The sequence below is a fragment of the Macrotis lagotis genome, chromosome 3 (genome assembly GCF_037893015.1).
Source record: "Macrotis lagotis isolate mMagLag1 chromosome 3, bilby.v1.9.chrom.fasta, whole genome shotgun sequence".
NCBI lineage: Eukaryota > Metazoa > Chordata > Mammalia > Peramelemorphia > Peramelidae > Macrotis > Macrotis lagotis.
The window spans coordinates 160814941-160841779 of record NC_133660.1 but is presented as its reverse complement, the minus strand read 5'-3'; the positions used below and the strand labels follow the sequence as shown (position 1 = coordinate 160841779).

Genomic DNA, 26839 nt, shown 5'->3' with positions numbered 1-26839 from the left:
TAGTAATTTGGAGGGCATCTTTCCAAACTGCTCTCCAGAATGTTCTTAACTCTTCAGCAGCGTATTCATGTGTTTGTTTTCCATCAGCCCTTTCCAACATTAATCATTTTCTTTTCTTTTTTCGGGGGGGGGGTTAATTTTGCCAATTTGATGGGTGTGAGGTTAGTTTGCTTTTCTCTATTAGTGATTTGGAAAATTTTTTTCACATGTCTATTGATAGCTTGGATTTCTTCCTTAGAAAAATACTTATTTTTAAGCCATATCAAGTAACTTACTTTCCCAATGAGGGGAGTGGGGTGGGAGGAAGGGAGAGAATTAGGAACTCAAGGTTTTTGGAAGTAAATGTTGAAACCTGTTTTTGCATGTAACAGAGGTGGGGGAGATGGGGTGGGATATGAAAAATGAGCTAAAATATCAAAAAAAAGAAAAATACTTGTTTATATCCTTTGACCATTTATTAATTGAGGAAGACTTTAATTCCCTCCATTCCACAACACAATAGTAAGGATTCAACAAGTAATTATTGATTGATTAGCTTAGAGAAATAAAATATTTATTGCATAGCAGTTACTTGGGGAACAACTAGGTAATGGAAGAGTTCCAAGCCTGAAGTCAAAAAAAAACTTGAGTTCAGATCACACCTCAGATATTAGCTGTATGACCTCATCCAAGTCCCTTGGCCTCTGCCTCAGTTTCTTCATCTATAAAATGAGGATCATAATATCACCCATCTCCCAAAGTTATTATCAGGGTCAAATGAGATAAAATTTGTAAAGTGCTTAACACAGTGCCTCAAACAGTAAGTGCTATATAATGTTTAGATTATTATTATTATCACTACCACCACTATTTCTGGTACTACCACTATTGCTATTATTTCAGATGAATTTTATGACAAGAAAGTATTTTTTCCTTCCATGTCTTTTTTAAGTTACTAGAGTCATAAAATCTATACCCTCTCGTAAGAAGAGCATTCTGAGAGGTAACATGCTATAGTGGAAAGGGCAGAGTAGTGGGGTTTTTTTTAATTTACAAAATTTAAAAAAAAGTCATGTGCACATCAAAACATAGAGGATTCATAATATAAAATGATAAATTTTGATTTCAAGAAAGCCTATATAATATTAAACATTGTGTTCAAAATTGTCCATCTTTGGGGCGGTGGCGCAGTGGATAGAGTACCGGCCCTGGAGTCAGGAGTACCTTGAGTTCAAATGTAGCCTCAGATACTTAATAATTACCTAGCTGTGTGACCCTGGGCAAGCCACTTAATCCCATTGCCTCATCAAAAAAAAAAACCCTAAACAAAAAGTTATAGATACAAAATTGTCCATCTTTGCTTTCTTGTAGATTTTGTTGCTCTTTTTTTTTTTTTAAGATTTTTCAAGACAATGGGGTTAAGTGGCTTGCTCAAGGCCACAGGGCTAGGTAATCATTAAGTGTCTGAGACCAGATTTGAACCCAGGTACTCCTGACTCCAGGGCCGGTGCTCTATCCACTGTGCCACCTAGCCGCCCCCTCTTGTAGGTTTTGTACTATGCACTGCTTATTTTTTTTCCTCCCACCTACCTCCTGGATGGCTATGATTAAGCATATGGATACACACACACACACACACACACACACACACACAGACATATATATACATATATATATATAGAGAGAGAGACATAGACACACATATTTACATGCATACTCACATACATATGCACCTAAACACACACACACAGACATATATATATATATATATATACACACACATATATGGGCATAGACACGCATATTTACATGCATACTCATATACATATGCACCCAACCACACACACACATACACACACACACACACACACACATATAAACAGCTGCATACATACACATAAATATATAGCATGGGGACAGCTAGGTTGCTGTGTGGCCTTGGGCAAGCCACTTAACCCCATTGCCTTGCAAAAACTAAAAAACTCCTACTCTACTTCTACTCTCTATTTTGCCCTCCTATTTCTGAATTATCTGCCTTTTAAGGAATCCCTCCCTTATACCCCCTTCTATACCCTCCATTAATCTATAAACCCTTCTGTAGACCCTCTTATCCTACTCCCTTACCCTTTAACTCATTACACTCCCCATCCCCTCCTCTCATTTCTTTCTGCATTTAGAAGGTTTTTAGATCTTTTAGTGGGGATTCACTGCTCTTATCACAATGATTTGGGGGGGGAGTGTTCTTTTAATTAGACTTTGTAAAAAGGATATTTTTGGGCAGCTAGGTGGCACAGTGGATAGAGCACCGGCCCTGGAGTCAGGAGTACCTGGGTTCAAATCCGGTCTCAGACACTTAATGATTACCTAGCCGTGTGGCTTTGGGCAAGCCACTTAACCCCATTTGCCTTGCAAAAAAAAAACCCTAAAAAAAAAAAGGATATCTTCTATCAGACTTGATATTAATGCCAAAAATATGGTTGTGCCCAGCCCAAGGACTCTGGATCCTGTATTATCTTCTCTTTTGGGGGGGTCTTTAATCTTTTCCTCTGCTTTTGCTGCTTATTTTTGTTTTCCCTGGAGTCTGTTCAACATGCACAATACCTTCTATCCTCAAAACATTCTTCCCTTAATTCAACTCATTGTGCATAACACGAAAAGTCCTCAACTTGAATCATTTCTTGGGTCACGTTTTGGGACAGTGGGCAGGAGAGGTTGCCTACTTTGCAACTCGCTCCTTGTCCCTTCTCACCTCTGTTCACAAAATGTTACTAACCAAAGGCAGCTATTTTATCATCATCATCATCATTATTATTATTACTGTTTTATGTAATTATTTTACCATTATAACTAATTCATTCTGAGGCAACTAGGTGGCGCAGTGGATAGAGCACCGGCCCTGGAGTCAGTAGTAGTTGAGTTCAAATCCAGCCTCAGGCACTTAATAATTACCTAGCTGTGTGGCCTTGTGCAAGCCACTTCATTTGCCTTACAAAAACCTAAAAAAAAAAAACCCCAACAACAACAGAAAAGCTGATTTATTCTGTGCCTGTTCTTCTGCTTAACATAAGTATCAATGAAATATAGGGGTAATTTTTGATGAAAAACAGAGGAAACATTACTTGCTTCTATCTGAAAAATAAATTAACTAAATACTTAGGAATGGAAAGTATCTGATAATACAAATAAAGCTAAACTTAATGGTCCACCTGAAAAGAAGAAAAAATTTATCTAAGGATATAATTCTAATTATTTAAAAATTATTTTAATGATTTTATGGAAGTTTTAGAGATGCAGTCTTCAAAAATTACTTGGAGCAGCTAGATAGCCAGGTAGATAGAGCACAGCCCTAGAGTTCTATCCAGCCTCAGAGGCTTGATACTTATTAGCAACAATAACAATTATTGGACATTTTAAGAAAAACATAATGAAAAATATTTTTGTTCATGGACAATATGAACATTTTTTTTCCTTGACTCTGCTTGTTTGTTATAAGGGTTTTGTATTTTTCCCCCCCAAGGAGTTAAGGGGCAGGAAAAAAATAAGTATTATTGAAAAAAAAATATAAAATCAGAAAAAATATACAAAACCAGGAAAAAAAAAACCTATTTTCTAAGGACAGTCTCTTGAAATGGAATGATCAAGAAGTTCTTTTAAGAAAAATATATTAGTTGATAAATCCATTTGAAGTTTTTGCATATAATGATTTTTCAAATCATTATAAGCAAAATAAAATCAAATCACCCAGATCTTGACAGTAATTAAAGAATATTATTATAGATATAGGCAAACAATACATAGTTGTGGCATTTTGGGAATGAGAATACTCAGGGAAGAAGCCTTCATTGAGATGAAGTGGGCAGAATCATATTAGAGTTGGAAACTTTACAGAAAGTACAGAATTATTGGATCAATTGTCATTTGTTCCCAATATCTGACTTTTTAAAAAGTTTTCCTTTACTATATGCCAAACTACAAATATTTAGTACTGTTAAGGCCCATGGTGCAATATTAAATATTCAGTATCAAAAATTCGTGTGGAATTGTCATTACAGAAAATGCACTACTGTCTATCTCCTTTTGTGCTGCACTCTAGGAGTTGCAAGTGGCTAGAGCAGTGGCTCTGGAATCAGGAGGATCTGAGTTCAAATCCAGCCTTGGACACTTAATAATTACCTGTTTGGCCTTAGACAAGCCACTTAACCCCATTGCCTTGCAAAAATCTAAAAAAAAAAAGTATCTGCTGCACCCTAAAGTGCGTGGGCCCCTTATAGCAGGCTTGCAGCTGACACTTCCCTAAGGCTAGTTCCCCTATTAAATTGTGAGCAGCATGAAAGCTTAGACTTGTCTTATTTTCCTGTTTGTATATCTGAGACTTAGTAAACACTGAAATGCTTTCTTTCTTTTTTTTTTTTAGATTTTTGCAAGGCAAACGGGGCTAAGTGGCTTGCCCAAGGCCACACGGCTAGGTAATTACTAAGTGTCTGAGACCAGATTTGAACCCAGGTACTCCTGACTCCAGGGCTGGTGCTCTATCCACTACGCCACTTAGCCGCCCCTGAAATGCTTTCTTTATTCATTCATTAAGGTCCAAGCAACAGGAACATGAAGGAAGGGAAACTATGCAAAATAATATGAAGTAAGCCACCTTCCAATGTTTTCCAGTGACCACAGGCTTGGACTGTTTATTCCTCAGATCTCAGAGGACATGGTTCTAGTCTTTTCTCAAACACTTTGTAACTGTATGACTATGGGCAAATCAGCTATCTGCTTAGAATCTCAGCTTCCTCCACTGTAAAGCAGAGAAAACCATCCCTGCTTTTTTACCTGCAAGTGACCATATACCATAAGGCGGTATGTAAAGGAGAGTTACCACTATTTAAAGAAAGAAATGAGAGCCAGATCTTATAACAATAACTGAAAGGCAAATTAGTGAAGAAATGCTAGGGGCAGCTAGGTGGTGCAGTGGATAGAGCACCAGCCCTGGAGTCAGGAGCACCTGGGTTCAAATGTGACCTCAGACATTTAATAATTCCCTAGCCGTGTGGCCTTGGGCAAGCTACTTAAACCCTATTGCCTTGAAAAATCTTAAAAAAAAAAAAAAGAACTGGCTAGTGTCCTTGCCCAGTGATCTCTGGGAGTGGGAGAGGTGCCCCAGAATTGAAGTAGTTTATGTGTTGAGTCAGTTTTTTTTTAAAGGGGGGAAAATAATGGAGTCTGAAAACTAAGGGGTCAGTGAACTTGACTTTCTGGAAAGAATTCCTGGCAAGATTCTAGACCATATTATTTTAAGGGATGACTAGAGAAAATTAGAAAAGAGGCAGCTGGGTAGCAGAGTGGATAGAGGACTGGGCCGGGACCCAAGAAGACTCCAAATTAGGCCTCAGACACTTAGATGCATGACCCTGGACAAGTCCGTTAACCTCTCTGCCTTAGGAGAAGGAAATGGTAAACTATGCTAATATCTTTGCTAAGAAAACTACAGGGTCAGGAAGAGTTAGAGCCATCTGAACAACAACAATGAAAATTTTGAAAGGTCCTATGACAAAATACCAACATGGCTTCATCAAAAACAGGTCTTTAGGTAGGGTGGCTAGGTGGTGCCCTGGAGTCAGGAGTATCTGAATTCAAATCTAACCTCAGACACTTAATAATTACCTAGCTGTATGGTCTTGGGTAAGCCCCTTAACCCTGTTGCCTTGCAAAAACCTTAAAAAAAATAAAACTAAATCATATTGGACTAATATAATTTCCTTCTTTGATTTGGGAATGCTCTAGGTCAGGGATTCTTAATCTGAGATTAAGATCTTGGGAATTCCCCCTCCTAAAGGTCATGGATGGGCAAAAAAAAAAATCTTGATTTTCACCAACTTTTAAGTAAAATGTAAGCATTTTCTTCAGTTATGAACATAGGCAACAAACATTCTGAATCAGGGTTCATAGTTTGTACCAGACTGCCACAGAAGCCCAAGATAAAATAAAAGATAAAGAACCTCTGCTTTAGCTAGAGTTTACATAGTTGAGTGTTTTTTTTTAATTTTTCAAGGAAAGTATTGAACAGTGCTTTCATGTTACTATTTTAAGGAATGGCTAGAGAAATAAGGAAATTACAATTAGATTACAATTATCTAGATTCAAATCTGGATTAATGGATATCCCCAAAAAGTGATCATTAATGATTTGAGATCAAATAGAAAGGTCTTTAATAAAGTGTCCCCATGGGTTCCTACCTGTGGTGGTCCCTGTTCTGTTAAATATGTGTATTAATGACTTGGAAAAAGGCATGAATGGATGGTTTAGTTATCACATTTGCAGATGGAACAAAATTAGGAAGGAACACATCAGATGACATGATTTGAAAAGATCTTCCCAGGCTAGAGGACTAGGCTAAATCCAAGTACATAAAATTCAACACATAAATTTAAAAATCAAATAAGAGATTTTTCAGTAATCAAAAATTTTCTTTTTCTCCCTTCCAAGATACCCCTGACCCCCCCCCCCATTGAGAAAAAAGAGAAAATCCTTATTATAATTATATAGTCAGGTAAAACAAATTTCCATATTGGCCATTGCCAAAAAAACCAATCAAAACCCCCCTCTCTCTGACCCTTGAGTCCCTCATGTCTCTATCAGAAGAAGGGTAGCATGTTTTATCATGAGTCTTTTGGAATTGTGATTGGTCATTAAATTGATCAGAGTTCTTAAGTCTTTCAAAATTTATTTTTATGAGATTATTGTCATTATATTAATTGATCTGTTCCTACTCATTTAAATGTTTGGAAATTTATATGAGTCTTCTCAGGGTTTTTGAAGAATGTGAGGAGTTTTCACAAAAGACAAACTGGAAACACTTAAAGCCTTGAACCTTATGGTTTGTTTAAATTCCCTTAAATTCTGGGCTAAGAAGCAGAGATGAGGTTGACGAATGTTGGTTGGTGATTGTGGTGGGGCCAAAAGTGGGAGATCCCATCTCTGAAATGGGAACAACTAAGAAACTGGCTGAAATGAAGAATGAATGAGAGGGAAGGACATGAAATTAGTCTTGATTGATAGATTTGGAGTCATATCAAAAAGGGCATTAATTAGGTGACAAACTGGATTTGTGATTTGATAAGAAATAGTGAACCCCTTGAGGAGGAATCAAACCTTTAGGAATATCACTTTGTGAGTGGGGGAATATTAAAGCTGTGTAACAGATGGTTAGATGGACAGATGGATGAATGGATGGATGGGTGATACACTGGAGTCAGTGAAATCAATGAGGAGGTCATTGTGAATGTATACATTTGGGATAATTAAGGCCTTAATTCAACAGCTAAATTTAAAAATGTGTAAATAAGAAGGTAAGAAAAGACTTGGCAATTGATTTAGCATGCTGGTGTAAAAGAGAATGGAAGATGACTTTGAGGTTGTAAAATTGAGTGTAGAGCAGGATGATTTCCTTTAAGAAAAATGGGGGGTAAGGTGGAGCAGTGGATGGAGCAATGGTCCTGGAGTCAGAAAGACCTGAGTTCAAATCAGCCCTCAGACACTTAATAATGGCCTAGATGTATGACCTTGGGCAAGTCACTTAACCCCATTGCCTAAAATAAATTTTTTAAAAAAGAAAACCTCTGAAAGAAATAGGGGGGAGGGGCAGTTAAGTAGCCAGGGCAGTTAGGTGGTGAAGTGAAGGTCTTTGGAGTTAGGAGGACCTGAGTTCAAATCCAGTCAACTACATGGGTTTGGTGGAGAGACCATAGAATTTTAAGACCACAGTTAGGAATTGTTCAAGGAAGGATTTTAGTTCTGTTTAGGATATGCTGAGTTTGAAATGCCTATCAATCAATCAATCAATCAACAAGCATTTAATAAGTGTTTATTAAGTGCCAGGTATTGGAGATATAAATATAAAGAATGAAGCCATTTCTACTCTGGAGGAACTTATGTTTAAAAGAGATTATGTTTAAAAAGAATGCTGAATTATTAAAAGCTCAAGCATTTTGATTCCAAGTCTAGAGTCATTTCCACTGTTTCACATTGCCCAGTTCTAGATTAGTGAATTATAGTAGGAAGGAGGGACACAGTGTACACAGTTCACCCCAGGGGCCAGATAGAGGTGGTGGTTGGGGAAGAAAGGTCAAGGAAGACACTGGGGTCAGACAGTTCCCCTGGATGGGCAGCCAGGTGGTTTTAGCAATTTAGAACACTTTGATTGCAGTATGTTAACAGGTTGAAAGGGGTGCTTTGAGCAATATTGGGGTGAGAGGGGAAAGATAAACTATGCATATGTATCAGTGCTTATTTGCATATATGTACAGGTACACATTATTTCTATTTATTTTTAGGGTTTTTTTTTTTGCAAGGCAATGGGGTTAAGTGGCTTGCCCAAGGCCACACAGCTAGGTAATCATTAGGTGTCTGAGCCCAGATTTGAACTCTCACTGCGCCACCTAGCCACCCCTACACATTATTTTTGATGAAGCTTGTTTGTACAGGCCCCTTATCAAATCTGGATTCTTGCAACAGCTTGCTGGCTTTTAGTCTGTTTTCTCTTCCAAGCCATCCTCCATCTAGCCACTAAGGTGATTTTCCTAAAGCACAGGCCTGATCATGCCACCCCACCGGCGACTTCCCATGACCATGGGGATCAAATACGGAATGCTCTGTTGGCATTCAAAGCCCTTGCTGACCTACTCCCCTTCCTCCCTTTCCAGTCTTTGGCCTCCAGAGGAGGCCCTGCCTTTCTGTACTCCTCAAAGGAGGCCTCTGCTTCACTACTGACCCTCTTAAGTCCCAACTAAAGTCCTCCTTTCTCCGGGAAGCCTTCCCTAATCCCTCTTCATCACAGTGCCCTTCTCTCTGTTCATGGTTTCCCTTTTGGCTTCTTTTGTGTGCCCTTGTTTGCCCGGGGAGTCTCCTCCACGAGACTGTAGGATCTTTGAGGGCTGGGTCTCTGGTCTCTTTTTTTGTGATGCTACATCTCAAGTAGGCCCCCTTCGGCCTATGCACCAGAATCCTGGCTCTCCCTCCCCGGGAGACCTTGAGGCAGATGCTTGGCTGGCTTGGCCTTCCGCTGCCGCCTCTTGCAGAACTGCCACCCCACCACCACCGCTGCCCCACGGCTTCCCTTGGCCATCCTGGTGACTTGTCCCACCCTCGCTTCCTTCCCGTGCCCTCTCCTTCTGCACTTGGGCAGAACCCGAGCAGGAGGGTGAGATGCCCTTCCTCCATCCATGCATCCATCCATTGTGTCCTCCCTTGGGAAATGAAGGGGCTGCGGTCGCATGACCCCGAGCCTGGGACCCTGGGACTGTTTCCCACTTCTGTGAGATGAATGTTTGCGGACTGGCATGCAGACCTGCTTTTTTTGCACTTTTTTGGGTCGGTGGCCCAACAACCGCTGCCCGACCCCATTTTCAGGGCCGCTCCGCCGTCACCTCGCCCACGGGGGCCACGCCAGGGCCCTTTCTGGAGCACCGCCCCGGTAGAAAACAGCTCGGACCCCCCCAAAGCGAAGGCGAGGGACACGCCCCTTCGGACCGCCGGGCCCCGCGCCCCGCGCAAGCACGTGCTTCCCCGGGGCTCCCCCGGGCCCCGGGAGGGCGCAGGCGGCGGCCCCGGCCCGAGCGCGGCGGCCCGAGCGGGCCCGGCTCCGGCCGCAGCCCAGGCGCCGCGGGACGTGCCGGGAGGCGGGGCCGCGCCGCGCGCTCCGGGCCGCGGGGCCGCGCACGAGGAGGTGGAGGGGGGCGTGTCGCGCCGGAGGCGGCGGCGCGGGCGGGCGGGCTGCGCCGCGTTGCCTCCTGTGCTGGAATGTGCGGAGCGAGCGGCCGCGCGGCGCAGCAGCCCGGACCTCTGCAGCCGGACACTCGGGCTCGGGCGGCCCCCGCGGCTCCGCCGGGCCCGGCAGTAGGGCCCCGAGCGGGCAGCGGCCGCCGGAGGCGCCTTCGCGGCGGGAGAGCCACCTGCGGCCGGGCCCCCCCCCCCCCCGCCCCCGGGGCCTCCCCCGGCCCCGCGGCCCGAGCCCCCAGCCCCGCTCCGCCGGCGGGTCCTCCTCCGGCCGACGCTTCCCGACCCTGCGCGCCACAAAGAGAAGGCCGAGGAGGGCGCACACGTGCTGCGCCCCCGCCCCCCAGCCCCGGTGAGTGCCCCCCTCCCCCAGGCCCGGGCCCGGCCGGAAGGAGCGGCTGGGGCGGGGAGGCCCCAGGTAGGCTGGCTGCGGGGCGGCAGGAAGGAGGAGGCGGCGAGGCGCTGTCCAGGGCTGATCTGCGGAGCCCGCGGCTCCGGCGGCGGCGGCGGCCCCGGGCGGGGTGAGGCCGAGGAGCGGGAGCGGGGGGCACCGCCGCGGCCGGAGGCGCGGGGGCCGCGGCGCGGGCTGGGGGGGGGCGCCTGGGGACCCCCGGAAGGGCCGGAGCCGGGGCCCGCGGGGGCGCGCCGCGAGGGCGAGCGGAGCTGCTCGGCGCTCTAGTCCTGAAACAAACTTCCTGCCGCCCCGGGCCGGGCCGCCCCGCTCCTCTGCTCCCGGGGCCCGGGCCGCCCCGCTCCTCTGCTCCCGGGGCCCGGGCCGCCCCGCTCCTCTGCTCCCCGGGGCCCGGGCCGGGCCGCCCCGCTCCTCTCCTCCCCCGGGCCCGGGCCGCCCCGCTCCTCTGCTCCCGGGGCCCGGGCCGCCCCGCTCCTCTGCTCCCCGGGGCCGGGCCGGGCCGCCCTGCTCCTCTGCTCCCGGGGCCCGGGCGCCCCCCGCTCCTCTGCTCCCGGGCCCAGGTGCCCCGCTCCTCTGCTCCCCGGGGCCGGGCCGCCCCGTTCCTCTCCTCCCCTCCCCCGGGCCCAGGTGCCCCGCTCCTCTGCTCCCGGGCCCGGGCCCAGGTGCCCCGCTCCTCTGCTCCCGGGCCCGGGCCCAGGTGCCCCGCTCCTCTGCTCCCCGGGGCCGGGCCCGGTCCCGGGCGCCCCGCGCATACCCGCAGTCCTAGGCCCCGGCCCGGCCCGGCCCGGCCCGCTGCCCCGGCCGGAAGGCGCCTCCGACTCGGAGCGGACGGCTTGAGTCAGCCGCGGCCCGGCGCCGCCTCCCATGAGGCTGGACAGCGATTTCGGCCGCCCTCCCCCCGCGCCCGGCCCGGCTCGGCGCGGCCCCGGCAGGCGCCCGTAGCCGGCCCCCGGGCCGCCCTGGGCCCAGCTCCGTCCCGTCCGTGGGGGGCGGGGGAGTGAAGTTCGGAAACTTCCGGAGGGAGAGGCTGGAGGGCGGGCGGGCCGGGCCGGCGTGGGTGGGGGACACCCGCTCCCGGACCCTCGAGGGGCTGCTTCCTCCCCGCCGGGGCCCAGGCCGGGGCCGAGCCGCCCCCACCCCGCCGGAGGGGAGCCGAAGGTGGGAGCCCGGTCCCGGTAACCCCGAGCCCCCCGACTCCCCCATCCCGGGAAGAAGGAAGAATGGGGAGAGGGTCTCGGGCGGACGGGGCATGGCCGGGGGGGGGGGGGTCCCACCCAAAGCCCCGGGGCCGGGCTTCGGGGAAATCCGTCGCCTAGAGTGTGGGCCTGGGGGAGAGGAGGGAGGGCCGGGGAGCCCCGGAGTTTGCAAAGAGCCGCTTTGTGTTGGGTATTTTGAGAAAATGGCCGAATGCCTATTTCAGGCAGGAATGCAGCGGCGGCGGCGGCGCAGCCCAGAGGAATGTCTGCAGCCTCCCGGGCCCGCGGCGAGCGCCCCGGCCCCGGCTCCGGCCCGGCCCGGCCCGCCCGGGAGCCCCCTCCCCCGGCCGGAAACTTAGACTTGGCTTTGGAGGACAAAGTAGCAAAGTGTGGCCCTTGGAGGGGAAGCGACGGAGGGACCTAGACCCGACCGACCGGGCCCCGGAATGCAAGCGAGCCGGGGGGCTCCCTGTGTTGGTATTTGGATGAAAAACTCCCCTGGGCCGGCCGGTGCCGGACCGGGCTGGCTTTTGTTTGGATACTCGGAGGAAATCCCTTCCTTGGGTGCCCCAGCTCGGGCTCCTGGGTCCCGAAAGGCGTTTTGCCAGCTCCACCTTTTGTTTTCTCCAGAATCGAGGTGATAGTTTAGGAAGGCTGGGCAGGTCTTAGGTCTGTGGGAGCCGGAGAGCCCGACCCTCAAGGGCCAGCCCGCTTTCTTGAAGGTGGTTGTGCTGTAATGGCTTCCAGGCAAGTAGGCCAAATCCTGCGTGCAGGGAAAAAAAAGTTACTCCAGGTCCTGTTGGCTCCTGCCCCTCCCAGGAGTGAAATTCATGGTTGTTGTTTCATCCATGAGGCTTTTAACCAATCAATACCACCTTCCTTTCATCGGAATCGGGGCCATTAACTTTTTTATTTTTTTTGGACCAATGAGAGCGTTTAGAAATTAAAAGAAACTAGATGGTCCTTTTCACAATAGGTTAGTCATCTGGAATTAGTGATTGAGTTCATATGAAATTCAATTAAGTTGACCAATTATCGCAGTCTTCCACTTTCCAGACTCGTCTATGTGTTTGTGTGTGTGTGTGTGTGTGTGTGTGTGTGTGTATAATGAATGCACAGCATGGCTTTCAGAGGCCTCAAAGCTTTCTGATTCATGAGACAAGTGAAATGTAGAGGGGTGTGAAGGGGAGGAGAGAGAGCTCTACAAGGTTATTGAAATGTTCTGATAATTCTGTGAAGTGGAACTGCATACCTAAAAAACTGGAAAGAATAGGGCAAAATAAGATCCTCTAAGCCAGACTGAAGAATAAACCTGTGAGTTTTCCACCTGAAATCCAGAAAGGACAGAGTGGAGAGGCCAGGAAAGGAATGTAAATCAAAGACTTGGACTAAACTTGGCTGGCAACATTATTGAGATTGACATTTCTTTTTGAAGAAGTTATGAAAAAAATTTTCTTGTTTGGGATAAAGGAAAGAATATGGTGATTTAAAGTATTTTTAAACAGCAATAAAAATTATTTCTAGTTCTGTTGATTTCAGTGCTTGAAAAGACCAATGATTTTATTGGTTTGGTGAAGATGGTATTCCTTCTTACTAGATTTCATGAGTCGCTATAACCAAAAAGCCATATTGCAGATAATCCTTTGAAGAACCAATATCTGAATTTATCTCTTTGATCTCTAGGAAGCCTTCATCTTGTTTTAAGTCTCCTAGAGTTGCATTTTGAAAACTCAAAAGTCACATTCACTCTTCAAAAGTGGCCTTGAAGGGGTGGCTAGGTGGCGCAGTGGATAAGGCACCGGCCCTGAAGTCAGGGGTATCTGAGTTCAAATCCAGCCTCAGACACTTAATAATTACCTAGCTGTGTGGCCTTGGGCAAGCTACTTAACCCCATTGCCATGCAAAAACTGAATAAAAAAATGGCCTTGAATACAGATTTTGAGGGAACATGAGAGTTCTTAAGAGCTCATAAAGTAAAAGAAAGTGTTAAGTAATATATTTGAAGAGTTAGCTTCATTAAATCTCTGAGAAAGGCAAGACATTACTTTCTTCAGTTTAAAAAAGTTTAAAACAGAAGTGGGTTTCTTCAGTTTTAGACTTGAAAATTATATCTCTTCGTTTGATTTTATTTGTTTTGGTCTGCTTACAGAGCTGCTGTTATGGCCACTCAGGTGCTGGGTCAGACTGGAGGCAACGGGCTTTTCTCTGGGAATGCCAATATCGTCATGGCATTGCCTAACGACATGTACGACTTACATGATCTCTCCAAAGCTGAACTGGCAGCACCTCAGCTGATTATGTTGGCAAACGTGGCCTTGACTGGGGAAGTGAATGGCGGTTGCTGTGACTACATGGTTGGAGAAGAAAGACAAATGGCAGAGTTGACCACAGTGGGAGACAACAACTTCTCAGACAGTGATGGAGAGGGACTTGAAGGGGCTCCTGGAATAGAAAATGAGTCGAATAGACCTGAAAACATGGAACTGGGGTCTTTAGAAATCATCGTTGTTGACCCTCAGACTGTGTATGAATCATCTGTTCCAGAGACTTTTAGTTCTGAGAAAGATCCTCCCTCAGAGACACCATATCAGCCAGATACCCCTGAGGACAAATGCAAGAGCTTGAAAAGTAAGCCCTTTCGATGCAAACCTTGTCAGTATGAAGCAGAATCTGAAGAAGAGTTTGTGCATCATATTAGGGTCCACAGCGCCAATAAATTTTTTGCAGAGGAAAATGCAGAGAAACAAGCACAACAAACACAGACCAAGGAGTCAGAGTCTTCTGTTGCAGAAGAAGCGGATTTTTCCAAGGGGCCCATCCGATGTGATCGCTGTGGCTATAATACTAACAGATATGATCACTATTTGGCTCACTTAAAGCACCACAACAAAGCAGGAGAGAATGAGCGAGTCTACAAGTGCATGTTATGCACATACACCACCGTAAGCGAATATCACTGGAAGAAACACTTGCGGAATCATTTTCCCAAGAAAGTATATACCTGCTCCCAATGTTCCTACTTTTCAGACAGGAAAAACAATTATATTCAACATATTCGAACACATACTGGTAAGAGTTTGCTGCTCTTTTTTCCTCCTCTTCCATGGGTTGGGTTTCCTTTGTGGGAGCCAGGGAGCCTTTTGTCTAATCTTGGTTTTGCTTCGACTCATGTGTTGAACCTAGGCAAGTGTCTTGAATTTTAGGTGCTCATCTTGAAGAGAAGAGGCTGGTCTAGACAGACAACTTTTTTGGTAGAGTTAAATGCTATTTGCACTATTAATAAACTTGAAAATGTAAAATAAAATCTTATTAATCAATTCTAATTGAAAGGAGGCTATATTTTAAAGGGCTTCTAAAAAAATTTTAAATCCCATTTTACTTTCCAGTATTGTAAACTGAATGCTAACATTTTTGTATACTGTAGATTTAGTTATAAAAGTCTACCTGTGAAGCTTAATTTTTTTCCTTTAGCAGTTGACATTCCTCTAGAAATTTCTTGTAGACCGTTCATTTCCTTTAGTTTAAACCCCCCCCCCTTTTTTAGATGGTATAAAGGTAAGCTTCAGGTTTTGTTAGTACAACTGTCAAAGGAGAGGCCCTTCCTTTTACATTGGGAAAGACAAAATCTGCTTATTGAGTTGGTAAATTTAAGAAAAAAATAAATTCCAGGGGCAGCTAGGTGGCACAGTGGATAAGGCACCGGCCCTGGAGTCAGGAGTACCTGAGTTCAAATCCGACCTCAGACACTTAATAATTACCTAGCTGTGTGGTCTTGGGTAAGCCACTTAACCCCATTGCCTTGCAAAGTCCTATTAAAAAAATAAAATAAATTCCAAATTCTCATTTTGTAAAACTCATGAAATCTTAAAACACATCACTTCTCTTTTCATAAATATTTTGATCAATGGGGCAGCTAGGTGGCAAAGTGGAGATACGGCACTGGCCCTGGAGTCGGGAGTATCTGAGCTCAAATCCGGTCTCAAGACACATAATAATGACCTAGTTGTATGGCCTTGAACAATCCACTTAACCCCATTGCCTAAAAATAAAAATAAATATTTTGATCTAAAGCTATTTACTCCCCCCCCCCAAAATTTGGAAAATAAGAGGTGCATTTTTAATATTAAGAGATTTGAAGACATCATATGATTAAAACGGTACAGTTTGGTGGTGTAGTTATCCAGGTTTAGATCCATATCTTCCTACAAATAAACACACAGACACAGGTGCACATACACACAGAGACAGTCTTGCACGTGGTCTTTTTATCAGTAAAATTCAATTTAACTTTATAAAGAAATCACTTTAGTTGTAATTTTTCACATCTTGTGTTTTTTCTAATGGTGTAAAAATGCTATCTTTGAATTTAATTATTAATAAGTAAATATTCTTAATATATTATTTAGGTTACAAGTGAAATAACCAGAAAATTAGGTGTTTATCAATATAAATCTCTGCAGAATAGGCAATTTTCCCAGAAGATTGCTAGAGCTAAACAGGGTGATACAAAATATTGAGGTGTGTTGGCAGACCTGTTGAGAGATTTCTATTTGTATATCCTAGTCATTGATGTTAAGTATGTTGTATATTAAAATGTAGTCTCTTGATACAGGTTAAATATTTTGAGTACAGTAAAATATTGGACTTAAAAGTCATTTAAATGGGCCACCTATTTAAAACTGTAGTTGGTAACTAATATTGCATCAATGTTTATTTATTCAGCACTTCATTAAAAAAATAGTTTTCATCCCAATAGCCCTCTGAGTTGATGCAGATAATACTGTCCAGCTTGAGTACACCAGAGTAGAGAGAGAGCTAAGTAAGAGCTTGCAGGCCTGAGGAAGAAGACTTGGAATATGAGAGAGAGCAGGACTCAAAGTCACCTTCTGAAAAAAAAGACTCCCAGTAGTTAAGGAAACTTCAAGCATTCAGTCTTCCCTAAATGAGATTGACTGGTTTCAAACTATTAAGGTTTTGATTTTAGTTTACTCTTATCACTCTGGAGTAGGAATAAGGTCAGATATATCCTCTGTAAGTAGATAGAGGGTGGGGAGAAAATGGAAGAAAGGGACTTGATTTGCCCAGCTAGGTAGTGAAGTCAGGAGAACCTGAATTCAAATCCAGCCTCAGACACTTAACAGTTATCTAGCTGTGTGATCTTGGGTAAGTCACTTAACCCCATTGTCTTGCAAAAACCAGACCAAAACAAAAAATGTCAGAACTGAAACCAAATCCCCAACTCCCTTGTTCTCTCTCTGCTTTTACAGTATTTTTGTATTTATCACACCTTAAAACCGTGCTGAATAGAGTTCTTATACTATTCTGACTCTTCAATCTAGGAAAAACATCTGAATTGATTCTAGAATTACGGTGAATGGAATGTGACCTACACTTTGTGTTGGATAACTTATGGGCATTTTATTTTGTGGCTTGTTGGTTAGTTTAGTCATGAGCCAGTTTTGCCTGCCAGGATACTCCTGATCAACCTTTTACCATCTCCTGTCCAACTTATACTTCCTAGTATACTTCTTTAATTATAATCCACACATTTCAAAATTTGTGTCTTATTTTATTCTGTACAATTGCTTCCATTCATGAACATGAATATATTCTTAAAAATAAATAGTCTTAAAATAACATATGAAAAAGTTGATAATAGCTAATATTGATGTAGTGCTTACTCTGTGCCAGAAACTCGATTTAGTGCATTACAGTTATTGTTTCATTTGATCCTCATAGTAACCCCGGGTGGTAGTTGCTAATTATCCCCATTTTACAGATGAGGAAACCAAAGAGGAAAAGAGAGGTTGGGTGATTTGCCCAAGGTCCCCACATGAAGTTGATGTTTGGGGTCATAGTTGAAACTGATTTTTCTGATTCCAGATCCTTTGCTCTGCCTATTTCATCACAATCAAATTTCCTAATTAATATTTTGTCTAGATGTCTAGTTTAGTTAAAATACAATCTCTAAGAAAGAATTCTGGGTAGTCCTTCAGAATTTTAGTAGTGGTATTATTACTTCAGGCTTCCAACTTCAGGTTGGAAGAGGGGAGAATTGTTCAGCCTTTTTTTCTAACTACATCATAAAATTTCCACACCATCTGATGTCATTGTTACCTGTTTCTAAACCTGTAATTGAATCTCCATTAAACTTTCACTAGGTCATTGCCCAAATTTACATGGTTTTCTTTTTAGTTCAGGATTTGTAGCCCTATTCCAGTTTCAGTAGTTGGTTGAATTTTTTAAAGATATGGGCTGCTTATTTGAACACAAATTGGCTTTAGTTAAAATAAGATCTTCCAAATCTTGTATTTTCTAGCTTAATAATTTTTCTAGAGTTTAGAAGGAAAAAACTTTTTTTTTTTAATCTATGTCTTCTGGGAAGAGGGACTGAGAAACATTAGAATGTGGGGGCAGCCCCCCCAGTTGTGGAAAAAGAGGAAAAAAAGACAATACTAACATCCTAAAAAGTTTTTCCATTTTCTTCGTATATTTAAAAGGCAATTAATTTAAAGGAATATAATAAAGCATCATTTCTTTTGGGGGTTGTGAAATGTTGTATAAGCTTAATTGTTTTTAAGTTGAAGGAGGAGGATATATCAGTATATTGCTTTAAAAAAGAATTATAAGAGAAATGAAGTGGGAGGTTGGTGAGAGAAGGATTGGAAGGTCCTACTACGTACATTGAAATAGGTTTGGAAACGTTATGAGAAGTAGATCCTTACCCATTCGTACAATGATATACAGGATTGCATTTCTGTGTTCAAATCTCAAGAACTGCATTCCCCTGAAAGTTATTAAGCAATTGATAGGTTTAAAGAAGAATCACAGATGTATCTAACAGTAACTAACTTTTAATAATTCTCTTAATTTGTTTCTTTCATTAAACATTAAATTACTTCATACTAAAGAGGTGGGTGAGAGAGATAAAGGGCAGTTGGAAGACCCCAGGAGTCACTTAATCTGATTTCTCTGAAATACTCATTTCTCTCCTTCTCCCTCCACCCCATGCCACTGAGGACTCTGAGGCCCTTAGAGGTTAAGGGACTTGCCAAACCGGTTGTTTTGCATCAGAGGTGGCATTTAAACTCATGTCTTCTGACTCAGAGAACCACTGCTTTTTCCCTGTACCATGGTACTTTTTAAGGGCAGAGTCTGTGCCCTCAAGGAACTTAGAGTCTTAAATACAGAGCTATGATACAAAGGACAGAATGTGAAATTTTTTTCCTATGAATGTCAACACCATGACAGAAATGATTCTCTTTGAGAAGGCTTCATTGAAAAGATAGCATTCAATTAGAGTTCTAAAGCTGGACTTGAAGCTAAGATGGAGGTAGGGGTTAATATTTTATGTGGAGTAAGAATTGGTGAGTAGTCTAGTTTTTAGGAGTATTTGAGAGCATTCATATAGCATTTTGGTTATTAATTTATTTTTAAATGTTTGGTTCCATTTTATCCTATTAGAAGATGATTTTTTTTTTTTTAGGTTTTTTGCAAGGCAAATAGGGTTAAGTGGCTTGCCCAAGGCCACACAGCTAAGTAATTATTAAGTGTCTGAGACCGGGTTTGAACCCAGGTACTCTTGGACTTCAAGGCGGGTGCTTTATCTACTAGCCACCTAGCCACCCCTAGATGATTCTTTTTTTTTTAACTGTTTTTTAGGATCTTTTGAGATTGTTGCAATTGGTATTTTTAGAATAGAAGTTTTTGGCTATACTATTGAACCTCATTTATATATTTAGTTTTTGAGGATCAATAGTTGAACTCTAAAGTTTAAACATTGCCCTATCTGGATATTGTACCCTGTTCAGAATTTAGTACTGCTTTATTTATGATGATCCTTGGAGATTCTTTTTATTCTTTTTGAGTTTTTAATCTCTGAAAAAGGAATAATACCTATCCCTCATCTACCTTTCCAATACATTGAGAAGTCATTTTTAAGTACCCCTAAGCTTCTGATATATAATGTTTAAATGATGTTTGATGTGGAAATTAATTAGTGGAAATTGGAATTAGAAAATGGCAGAATTAGAAATTGCCCAGATTCTTTCCAACAATTTATCCAGCTTCCTTCATATTTTCACTTTAGTCCTTTCCCTCAGTTTTATTGCTTTTTATTTACATATAAATTTAATAGAGGTAAAGTGCAAGTTGATTGGAAGATATTCCTCCCTGCCCCCAATGTTGTACAAGTTCACACATAGCCTTAAAATGTCACTTTCCACCAAGGAAAAGTGTTTTTGATTGAAAATCAGCTTAATGCAGCTTTACTTAAGCCCATTTAAGAGTTGCATCATTGACATCTTCAGCCCTTTTAGTTATAGACAGCTTCGTTTGTTGTTTTAAACCATGGTAGTCTCCCTAATAAAAACTTCCATTTTCTTAAAATGTCTCCAGTCCAAAGTTTCTATGGCATTGTTGCCACTAAAGAAAGAATCATCATTTCTATTGTTATTTTTTCCTGCTCATTCCTTCTTCTCTGTTTCTTTTTATTTCCCCTCCAGCCTACTCCTCCATTTTTTCCACAACAAAATCACAACTTGAATTTGTATTTTGAGGTTTACAAAGTACTTTCCCTTAGATTTACTCTCTTTTCTTTTTTGGTTTTTGCAAGGCAATGGAGTTAAGTGGCTTGCCCAAGGTCACACAGCTAGGTAATTAAGTGTTTGAGACCAGATTTGAACTCCTGTCCTCCTGACTCCAGGGCACATACATGCTCTATCACTGTGCCCCTAGACTCACTCTTAATCTTTTTTCTTGTTTTTTAAATGAGAAACTTTTAGGTCTAAAGAGGTTAATTAACTTGCCTAAGGTCACATAGTTTTTAAGTGTAGGTATCAAAATATCTCCAAGTCTATTGGAAAAATTAGATCTTTCCATTAGATCAAGTTGCCTTTCTGATAGTTTTCATCTGTGATTTCATTAGTTAAAGGAAACTCTCTGATGAGAAATTACCTTTATAGATATATGATCATACAGCTGAGGGTTTTCAGAGGTAGGACATGAATTCACATCTTTCAGATTCAAAAACCAGCTTTCCAGCCAATTATGGTATATTTTCTCATGACCAGATTGTCACCTCTAACTTTCATCAATTTTATTATATTAATGCTGTAATTTTAACTCTAGTATTCTGGTGTGTTTGAAGTTTTTTTTTTTTGTACCCTCAGCACAGTTGTGCTTAAGAAATACTTGTTGGGTAAACAGTTGGGAATAGCGCTGCATTGTTTTATATCATGACATCATTTCCTTGATGTTATAGTCTTCAAGATGGAAGAACCCATTTAATACTATGATTAAATAGTTGTGCTGCTTTTAGGGATGTTAGATATGGTGATTCCTGATGAAAACAGAGGAGAGTGCTGGCCTTTAATTCCAGAGTCATAGAGGAATATGAGTTTAAACCTGGAAGGGACTCTAGAAGCCAATTCCCTCATTTTTATAGATGAAGAAACTGAGGAATGAGATTAGATGACTTGCTTGGTGTCACTTAACAAATGAGATTTTTTTAAGTCAGTGTTGGAAATACATTCTCTTACCTAATAGGTGATAAAGTTAAGACCTCGAAAAGTTAAATGTTCTCAGGTCACATACATAGTGGCAGAATTGGCACTGGGGATTTTCACCCATTGTTACTTTCCAAGTTATCTTGAAAGAATATCTTGGGGCAGCTAGGTGGCACAGTGGATAGAGCACCGGCACTGGAGTCAGGAGTACCCGAGTTCAAATGTGGCCTCAAACACTTAATAATTACCTAGCTGTGTGGCCTTGGGCAAGCCACTTAATCCCATTGCCTTGCAAAAAATCTTCTTAAAAAAAAGAATCTCTCTCTCTCAGTGTACACTTAAAAATTTATTAGTCTTATCCAAAAAATGGTTATTAATATTAATCTATCTCATAAAGTTGTCAAAACTGTTAGTTAAGAAAAAGAATACTTCTATAAGAGCTTATATTTTTATGGTTCATGAAGCTTTGCAATGTACTTCACAAATATAGGTTCCAAAAGTCTTAGTACACTTTAGGCCTTAATAACAAAGCTAGGTTTTTGGCGCACCCCGTACTTTCTCTTGTTTGATCCTCAGAGTAACCCTTTGAGGTAAATTGTACAAGTGTTAATATTCCCAGTTGATGGGGATGTTATGAGAAAATTAAGTTCAATAAAGTTATTTGACATGCTTAAGGTCACAGACAAGTAGAAATTGAACCTATTCATTTATTCTGACTTCCAATCCTCCTATAATTACTAATTTAACTTTTTGTAAAAGTACCTTCTTTACAGCAAGTGTGAGGTAGGTAGTTTAAAAAGAAAAATTGCCTGAGTAATTGTAAGTCATACACACACACACACACACACACACACACCATATGGTTAATCATAGTTTTTAGAAAGAATTATAATAAGAAAAAAGGAAAATTAAGTTCCACACCTGTGCATTTTTACTGTGTTCAACTTTAAAATTTATTATGATTTCAAAGCTGATTTATTCATATGCTGAATCACACCAATGTATCAATTGTGTTTTGCCTATGCATAGGCAGTGAAGAAATTTTTATTTATTGTCTTTATTTTTGTGTATATTTTTTTTTCAATTACATGTAAAGACAGTTTTCAACATTCATTTTTGGTAAGATTCTGAGTTTCACATTTTCTCCCTCCTATCCTACCCTAGGACAGCAATGATCTAACACATACAGCCATGTTAAAAATATTTCCATATTAGTTTATTGACATTTCTATTATGTGATTTATTTATTTGCAGGTGAACGCCCATATCAGTGTGCTATGTGTCCCTATTCCAGCTCCCAGAAGACCCATTTAACTAGACATATGCGAACTCATTCAGGTGGGTAAAAAGGGGGATGGGGCTTCTGTCTTGATTGGTAAATGATTTTTATAGGGAGATTCTTTTAGAACTGTTGACTTCAACTTTTAGAAAACATTTTGAAATGTTTTTATAGGCATAATATTTCATTGGAGTTATAATAAATGACTTATCTGGTAAAAGGCTTATGATTAGATAAGTGATCAGTTAATAAACTTAACTGATGGCATTACTGAAGCAGCTTCTTAATGTTGTGATTGATTTGATATTGTGATTAAACTAATCTATGTCTCCACCTAGTGGACACATTTGCTTGTTTTTCCTTTTAATTCATTGGATGTATGGTAACTTTTGTGAATAGGAAAATAACTTGTATTCGGGTATCTTTAATCTCAGTGATATGGGTCCTTCCAACACTGAAGATTGCAGATTAAACAGAGTCTTTGAAAGTTGTGACACCTTATTTGCAATCTACTTATAAGCCTCTCTGAACTCTCTGAAGCATCAAAGTTAAATTTCCTTATAATTGAATCATTTCCAGATTAATTGGACTTTACAGAGCTTACATTCTAATGATATAGACTTCAGGAACCTGGTTCACCTCCTTGCCATAATGAGGCATCAAAGTAGACTCAGTAAAGGAATCATTGAAGATATCCAAATGACCTAGTAATGACCATTATTTAAGTTGCATACTTATGGAAATCTTTTTTTTTAATTGGGGTTTCAGATGCATTTAATCTTAATTAGTATAATAAAGACCTATGAAAAGACCATAGTTCTAATAAAAAGGACTCTGTTTCTTAGAATGTAAAAAAATGTTGCATCTCATATGCTATAATTTGGAGATTTTTTTAATGATTGTTTTTGACTGATGAAAAATTAACTGAAACAACATAATATAGCAGCAAAACAAATACAGAGACTTAGTTGTACTAGTTAATAATTATAGTTGTAGAAGGCAAAGGGGATACAAATGAAATTACTAGATTGAAGAGCTTTATTAACAATTTGACTTCTCATGTCTTAGTTTTCTGATGCCTTTTTTAATATTTCATTTCCCCAGACACTCTTCTCTGTATCTTTGCTCAGTGATCCTTGTAACAGTTAAGGGAAAAAACCTAGTTAACTTGTGCATCATGCATACCTTGTCTGATATTAAATACATACTTCATGTCCATAGTTTCCTACTTCAAAAAAGAGGGAGGAAGGATAAAGTATTCATTGCTTATGTTGATTTTTATGGATCTGTTCTTATCAGTTCAAATAACTCTTCCCATACCTTTGAGAATTCCTCATTTTCTTAAGACAGTAATATTTCATTGCATTTATGTGACACAAGTTGTTAAGCCTTACCCAGTCAATAGGCATTCATTTTGTTTTCAATTCTCTTTTGTCACAAGAAATGCCACTCCATATTTGGAAAATCTTTCTTTCAGTTCTTGACCTCCTTGGGTATGTGCTTTGTGGGATCTCTAGTCAAAGGGTTTGGACATTTTTATTCATTTCACCTAGCTTCAGATTTCTTTCTAGAAGAGTTGGGAAAAATCTGTGATTCTTCTAATAGTGTATTAGTGTGCCAGCTTTTTATTCCAATACTTAAAATTTTGCCTTTTGTCATCCTTGACAGTGTGATCTGTGATGAAGGCTGTTTCTATTATTGTAGTCCTCTTTATTGGTGGTTCAGAGTTTCACAGTTGTTCATAGTTCTGAACTTTTTTGAGAGCTCTCTTCGGTCTTAAACACTCATGTGAAAACTTTAGTTAAGCTTAGAGAGGGGATCTGTGGGTGTGGGTGTGGGTGTGAGATTTCTGAGACAATTTTAATGACTATAGAAAGTTTTTTGCAGCCCAGATCCCTGCAGATTACCAGTTGTACTCCATTATTTTGACTTCATTTTCTTCTTACTGACTTGGCTACTTTTTAAATTCTATATAATTTTTAGAAAGATTTTTATGGTGCCTTTCTATTAACATAGGAAGGGAACCTCACTATCAGAAGCTTTTTCCACATGAAAGAAATATGAAGTTCTAACTAATCATTAACATTTGTTTCTTGTTTTCAGTAGAAATTCAAATGCTGTCTTTTTCCTGTTCTTTAGGGTGTGTTTTACTTTTGGGGGGCTACATATGGTCCTTATACTTGTTGTTAAGGAATTTTTAGAATAATAGGCCATTTGAAAATTATAAAATTACTAAACCTTGGTTAGCTCCTTATTTTTCAGTTAGAATTCTGGCTTCAGTTTTTATAAATTATTTTATAAATACAATTAGTACATAAGGTTTTTTTTTAAGATTTTAAGATTTGATTTGCATGACTTGCAATAGCATGAACATTCTGCATTTTGATACTAGTCCCATTATGAACAAGATTGATATTGACTATCTGTTAAAATAAATTCCCAAGTAATTGGGTCTTTAAGAATGATTTTAAATTATTTTTTGACCATTTTAGTTTTTTTAAAAAATGTCTAATCATTATACACTTTCCCACCCCCTTAATAAAGAATAAAGAGGAGGAAAATGTCTTAACAGAACCAGCCCAACAAAAATCAGAAAATACTCTGGCATGATTGAGCTCCCCTTCACTTTTTTTTTTAAACCATCAGAACAGAATTTATTTGTGCTCATGATTCTCTATTTTTCTTGTTTAATTTTCTTAGTACCCTTTCAGGGTGTAAGATTCTGAAGGAACTTTTGTTTTCCTGTTAAAAGATTAGTACTACATCATCTTAGAAATCCTTTTTTGGAGTGTCCTAGATGAGCCTTGCTTTCACAATGAGTTTATCTCTTCTGGCTGTTACCATTCCCTGGGACTTTCTTAGGGGAGAACCCTCCATTCTTGGTGTTTCTGGACACAGAATTTTGCTGGATTCACATGTATCTCTGACTTATCTTGTCAGTTTTTATGTGGTTTGGGGTTGGAAGAAGTCTTTTCACATAGTTTCTTACTGAAAACCTTGATTAATTATCTTTGAGTACAAATCTAAAGTTTTTGCTGCAATTGGTTTGTTGGAGTTAGGCATCCAGAATGTATCTGCTTAGTCATCTTGACTAGACCTTTCCACTGCCTTGCCAGTGGAATATGTGGGTTAGAAGATTTGTGGATATTTGTAACTTTTTTTCTCATAATTGCCTATTGGCTTCTAGAATAGTTGGACCAATGCAGAATTTCACCAATAGTGTATTAATATGCCTTCTTTTTTCCACATTCTCTTCAAAATTGTCTCTTATCTTATGTTATTTTTGAGAGTCACTGGGTGATGTGAAGTCAGAGAAACCTTGATTTGTAGTTATCTAAATATTAATCATTTTGAACAATGGTCTTATATTCTGATAGAATAGAGACACGAAACTTATTTAAGGATCCTGCAGTCATGTATTGAGTTAGAAAATTACATGTTAACATTATCTGTCTTTATATTATGGGGCCAGTGTTTGACACCTCAAATTGGAACATTTGTTTGAGGTCAGGGCCTAATGCCAACTCAGCTTCAATTTTAGAAAACGGATCCCTCTTGTGGGAAAATAAGGGAAATCTGATTCTATCACAGCATTCTTTTATTTCATTTTCCCTAGATATTAATATACTCCTTATGAAAAAATCCATTTCTTTAATATGATGCCTCTTTTAACTCCTTATCAGGAAATTACTATACTGATAGCACCACAATTTTTTAAACCATTTCCCAGTTTATGGTATCCACTTTACTTCCATTTCTTTGCTACTACAAAATATGGCTAAAGCATGATTCATAAGCAGGTACCAATAATAATCCTTATTGATAGAATTGGAAAATGAAATCAGCTGATGAATGTAGTATGAGAGAACAAAAGTAGGTGAATAGATTCACATAAAAAGACCAAACCAAAGGCCTTTTAGAACCTTGCATAAGGCCCTCTATGTTATTTATGGACAAATGTGAGCAAGAATTGCCTTGAGATGGAAAGGCATGGATGGGCTCAAAAATTGCCATCAGTTAAGTCCCTAGCACTTATGAGCTCTCTCTCATCTTGTAATTTTTTTTAGGGTTTTTTTTTTTTTGCAAGGCAAATGGGATTAAGTGGCTTGCCCAAGGCCACACAGCTAGGTAATCATTATGTGTCTGAGACCAGATTTGAACCCAGGTACTCCTGACTCCAGGGCCGGTGCTTTATCCACTGCGCCACCTAGCTGCCCCTAGTGTGGGACTTTAATAAGCCTGTCTTTACCCAAGTTTTTTTTTTTAAATTGGACAGGGAACCTAGAAATTCCTTGGCTAAAACTTAGTACCTCACAATCTATTTTTTTATAGTGGGTTTTTTTTTGTTTTTTTTTTAGTAAGGCAGTGGGGTTAAGGCCACACAGCTAGGTAATTATTAAGTGTCTGAGGTCGGATTTGAACCCAGGTCCTCCTGACTCCAGGGCTGGTGCTTTATCCACTGTGCCACTTAGCCACCCCTATCACAATCTATTTAAAGAGATATTTTATTTATTTTGAGTTTTACAATTTTCCTCCCATTCTTGCTTCACTCCCCCCCACAGAAGGCATTCTGTTAGTCTTTACATTATTTCCATGTTATACATTGATCTCTGTTGAATGTGATGAGAGAGAAATCATTTCCTTAAGGAAGAAAAATAAAGTATGAGATAGCAAAATCACATAATAAGATAACAGGGTTGTG

At 41.1% G+C, this 26839-nt stretch overlaps 1 protein-coding gene across 3 annotated transcripts in view; it reads left to right on the top strand.

Annotated features, from left to right (window-relative positions):
- Nucleotides 1–26839, top strand: part of REST (RE1 silencing transcription factor) — a 136374-nt gene that overhangs the window by 95184 nt on the left and 14351 nt on the right. The window contains exons 1-3 of one of the 3 annotated variants that reach the window (XM_074229358.1): nucleotides 10012–10096; nucleotides 13502–14421; nucleotides 22113–22196. In XM_074229358.1, coding sequence (XP_074085459.1) covers nucleotides 13512–14421; nucleotides 22113–22196 — 994 coding nt within the window. In that variant the 5' untranslated portion in view covers nucleotides 10012–10096; nucleotides 13502–13511. Of the gene's footprint in view, nucleotides 1–10011; nucleotides 10097–11245; nucleotides 11315–13501; nucleotides 14422–22112; nucleotides 22197–26839 lie in introns of those variants that run through there. The other 2 variants (XM_074229359.1, XM_074229357.1) reach the window with 2 other exon arrangements.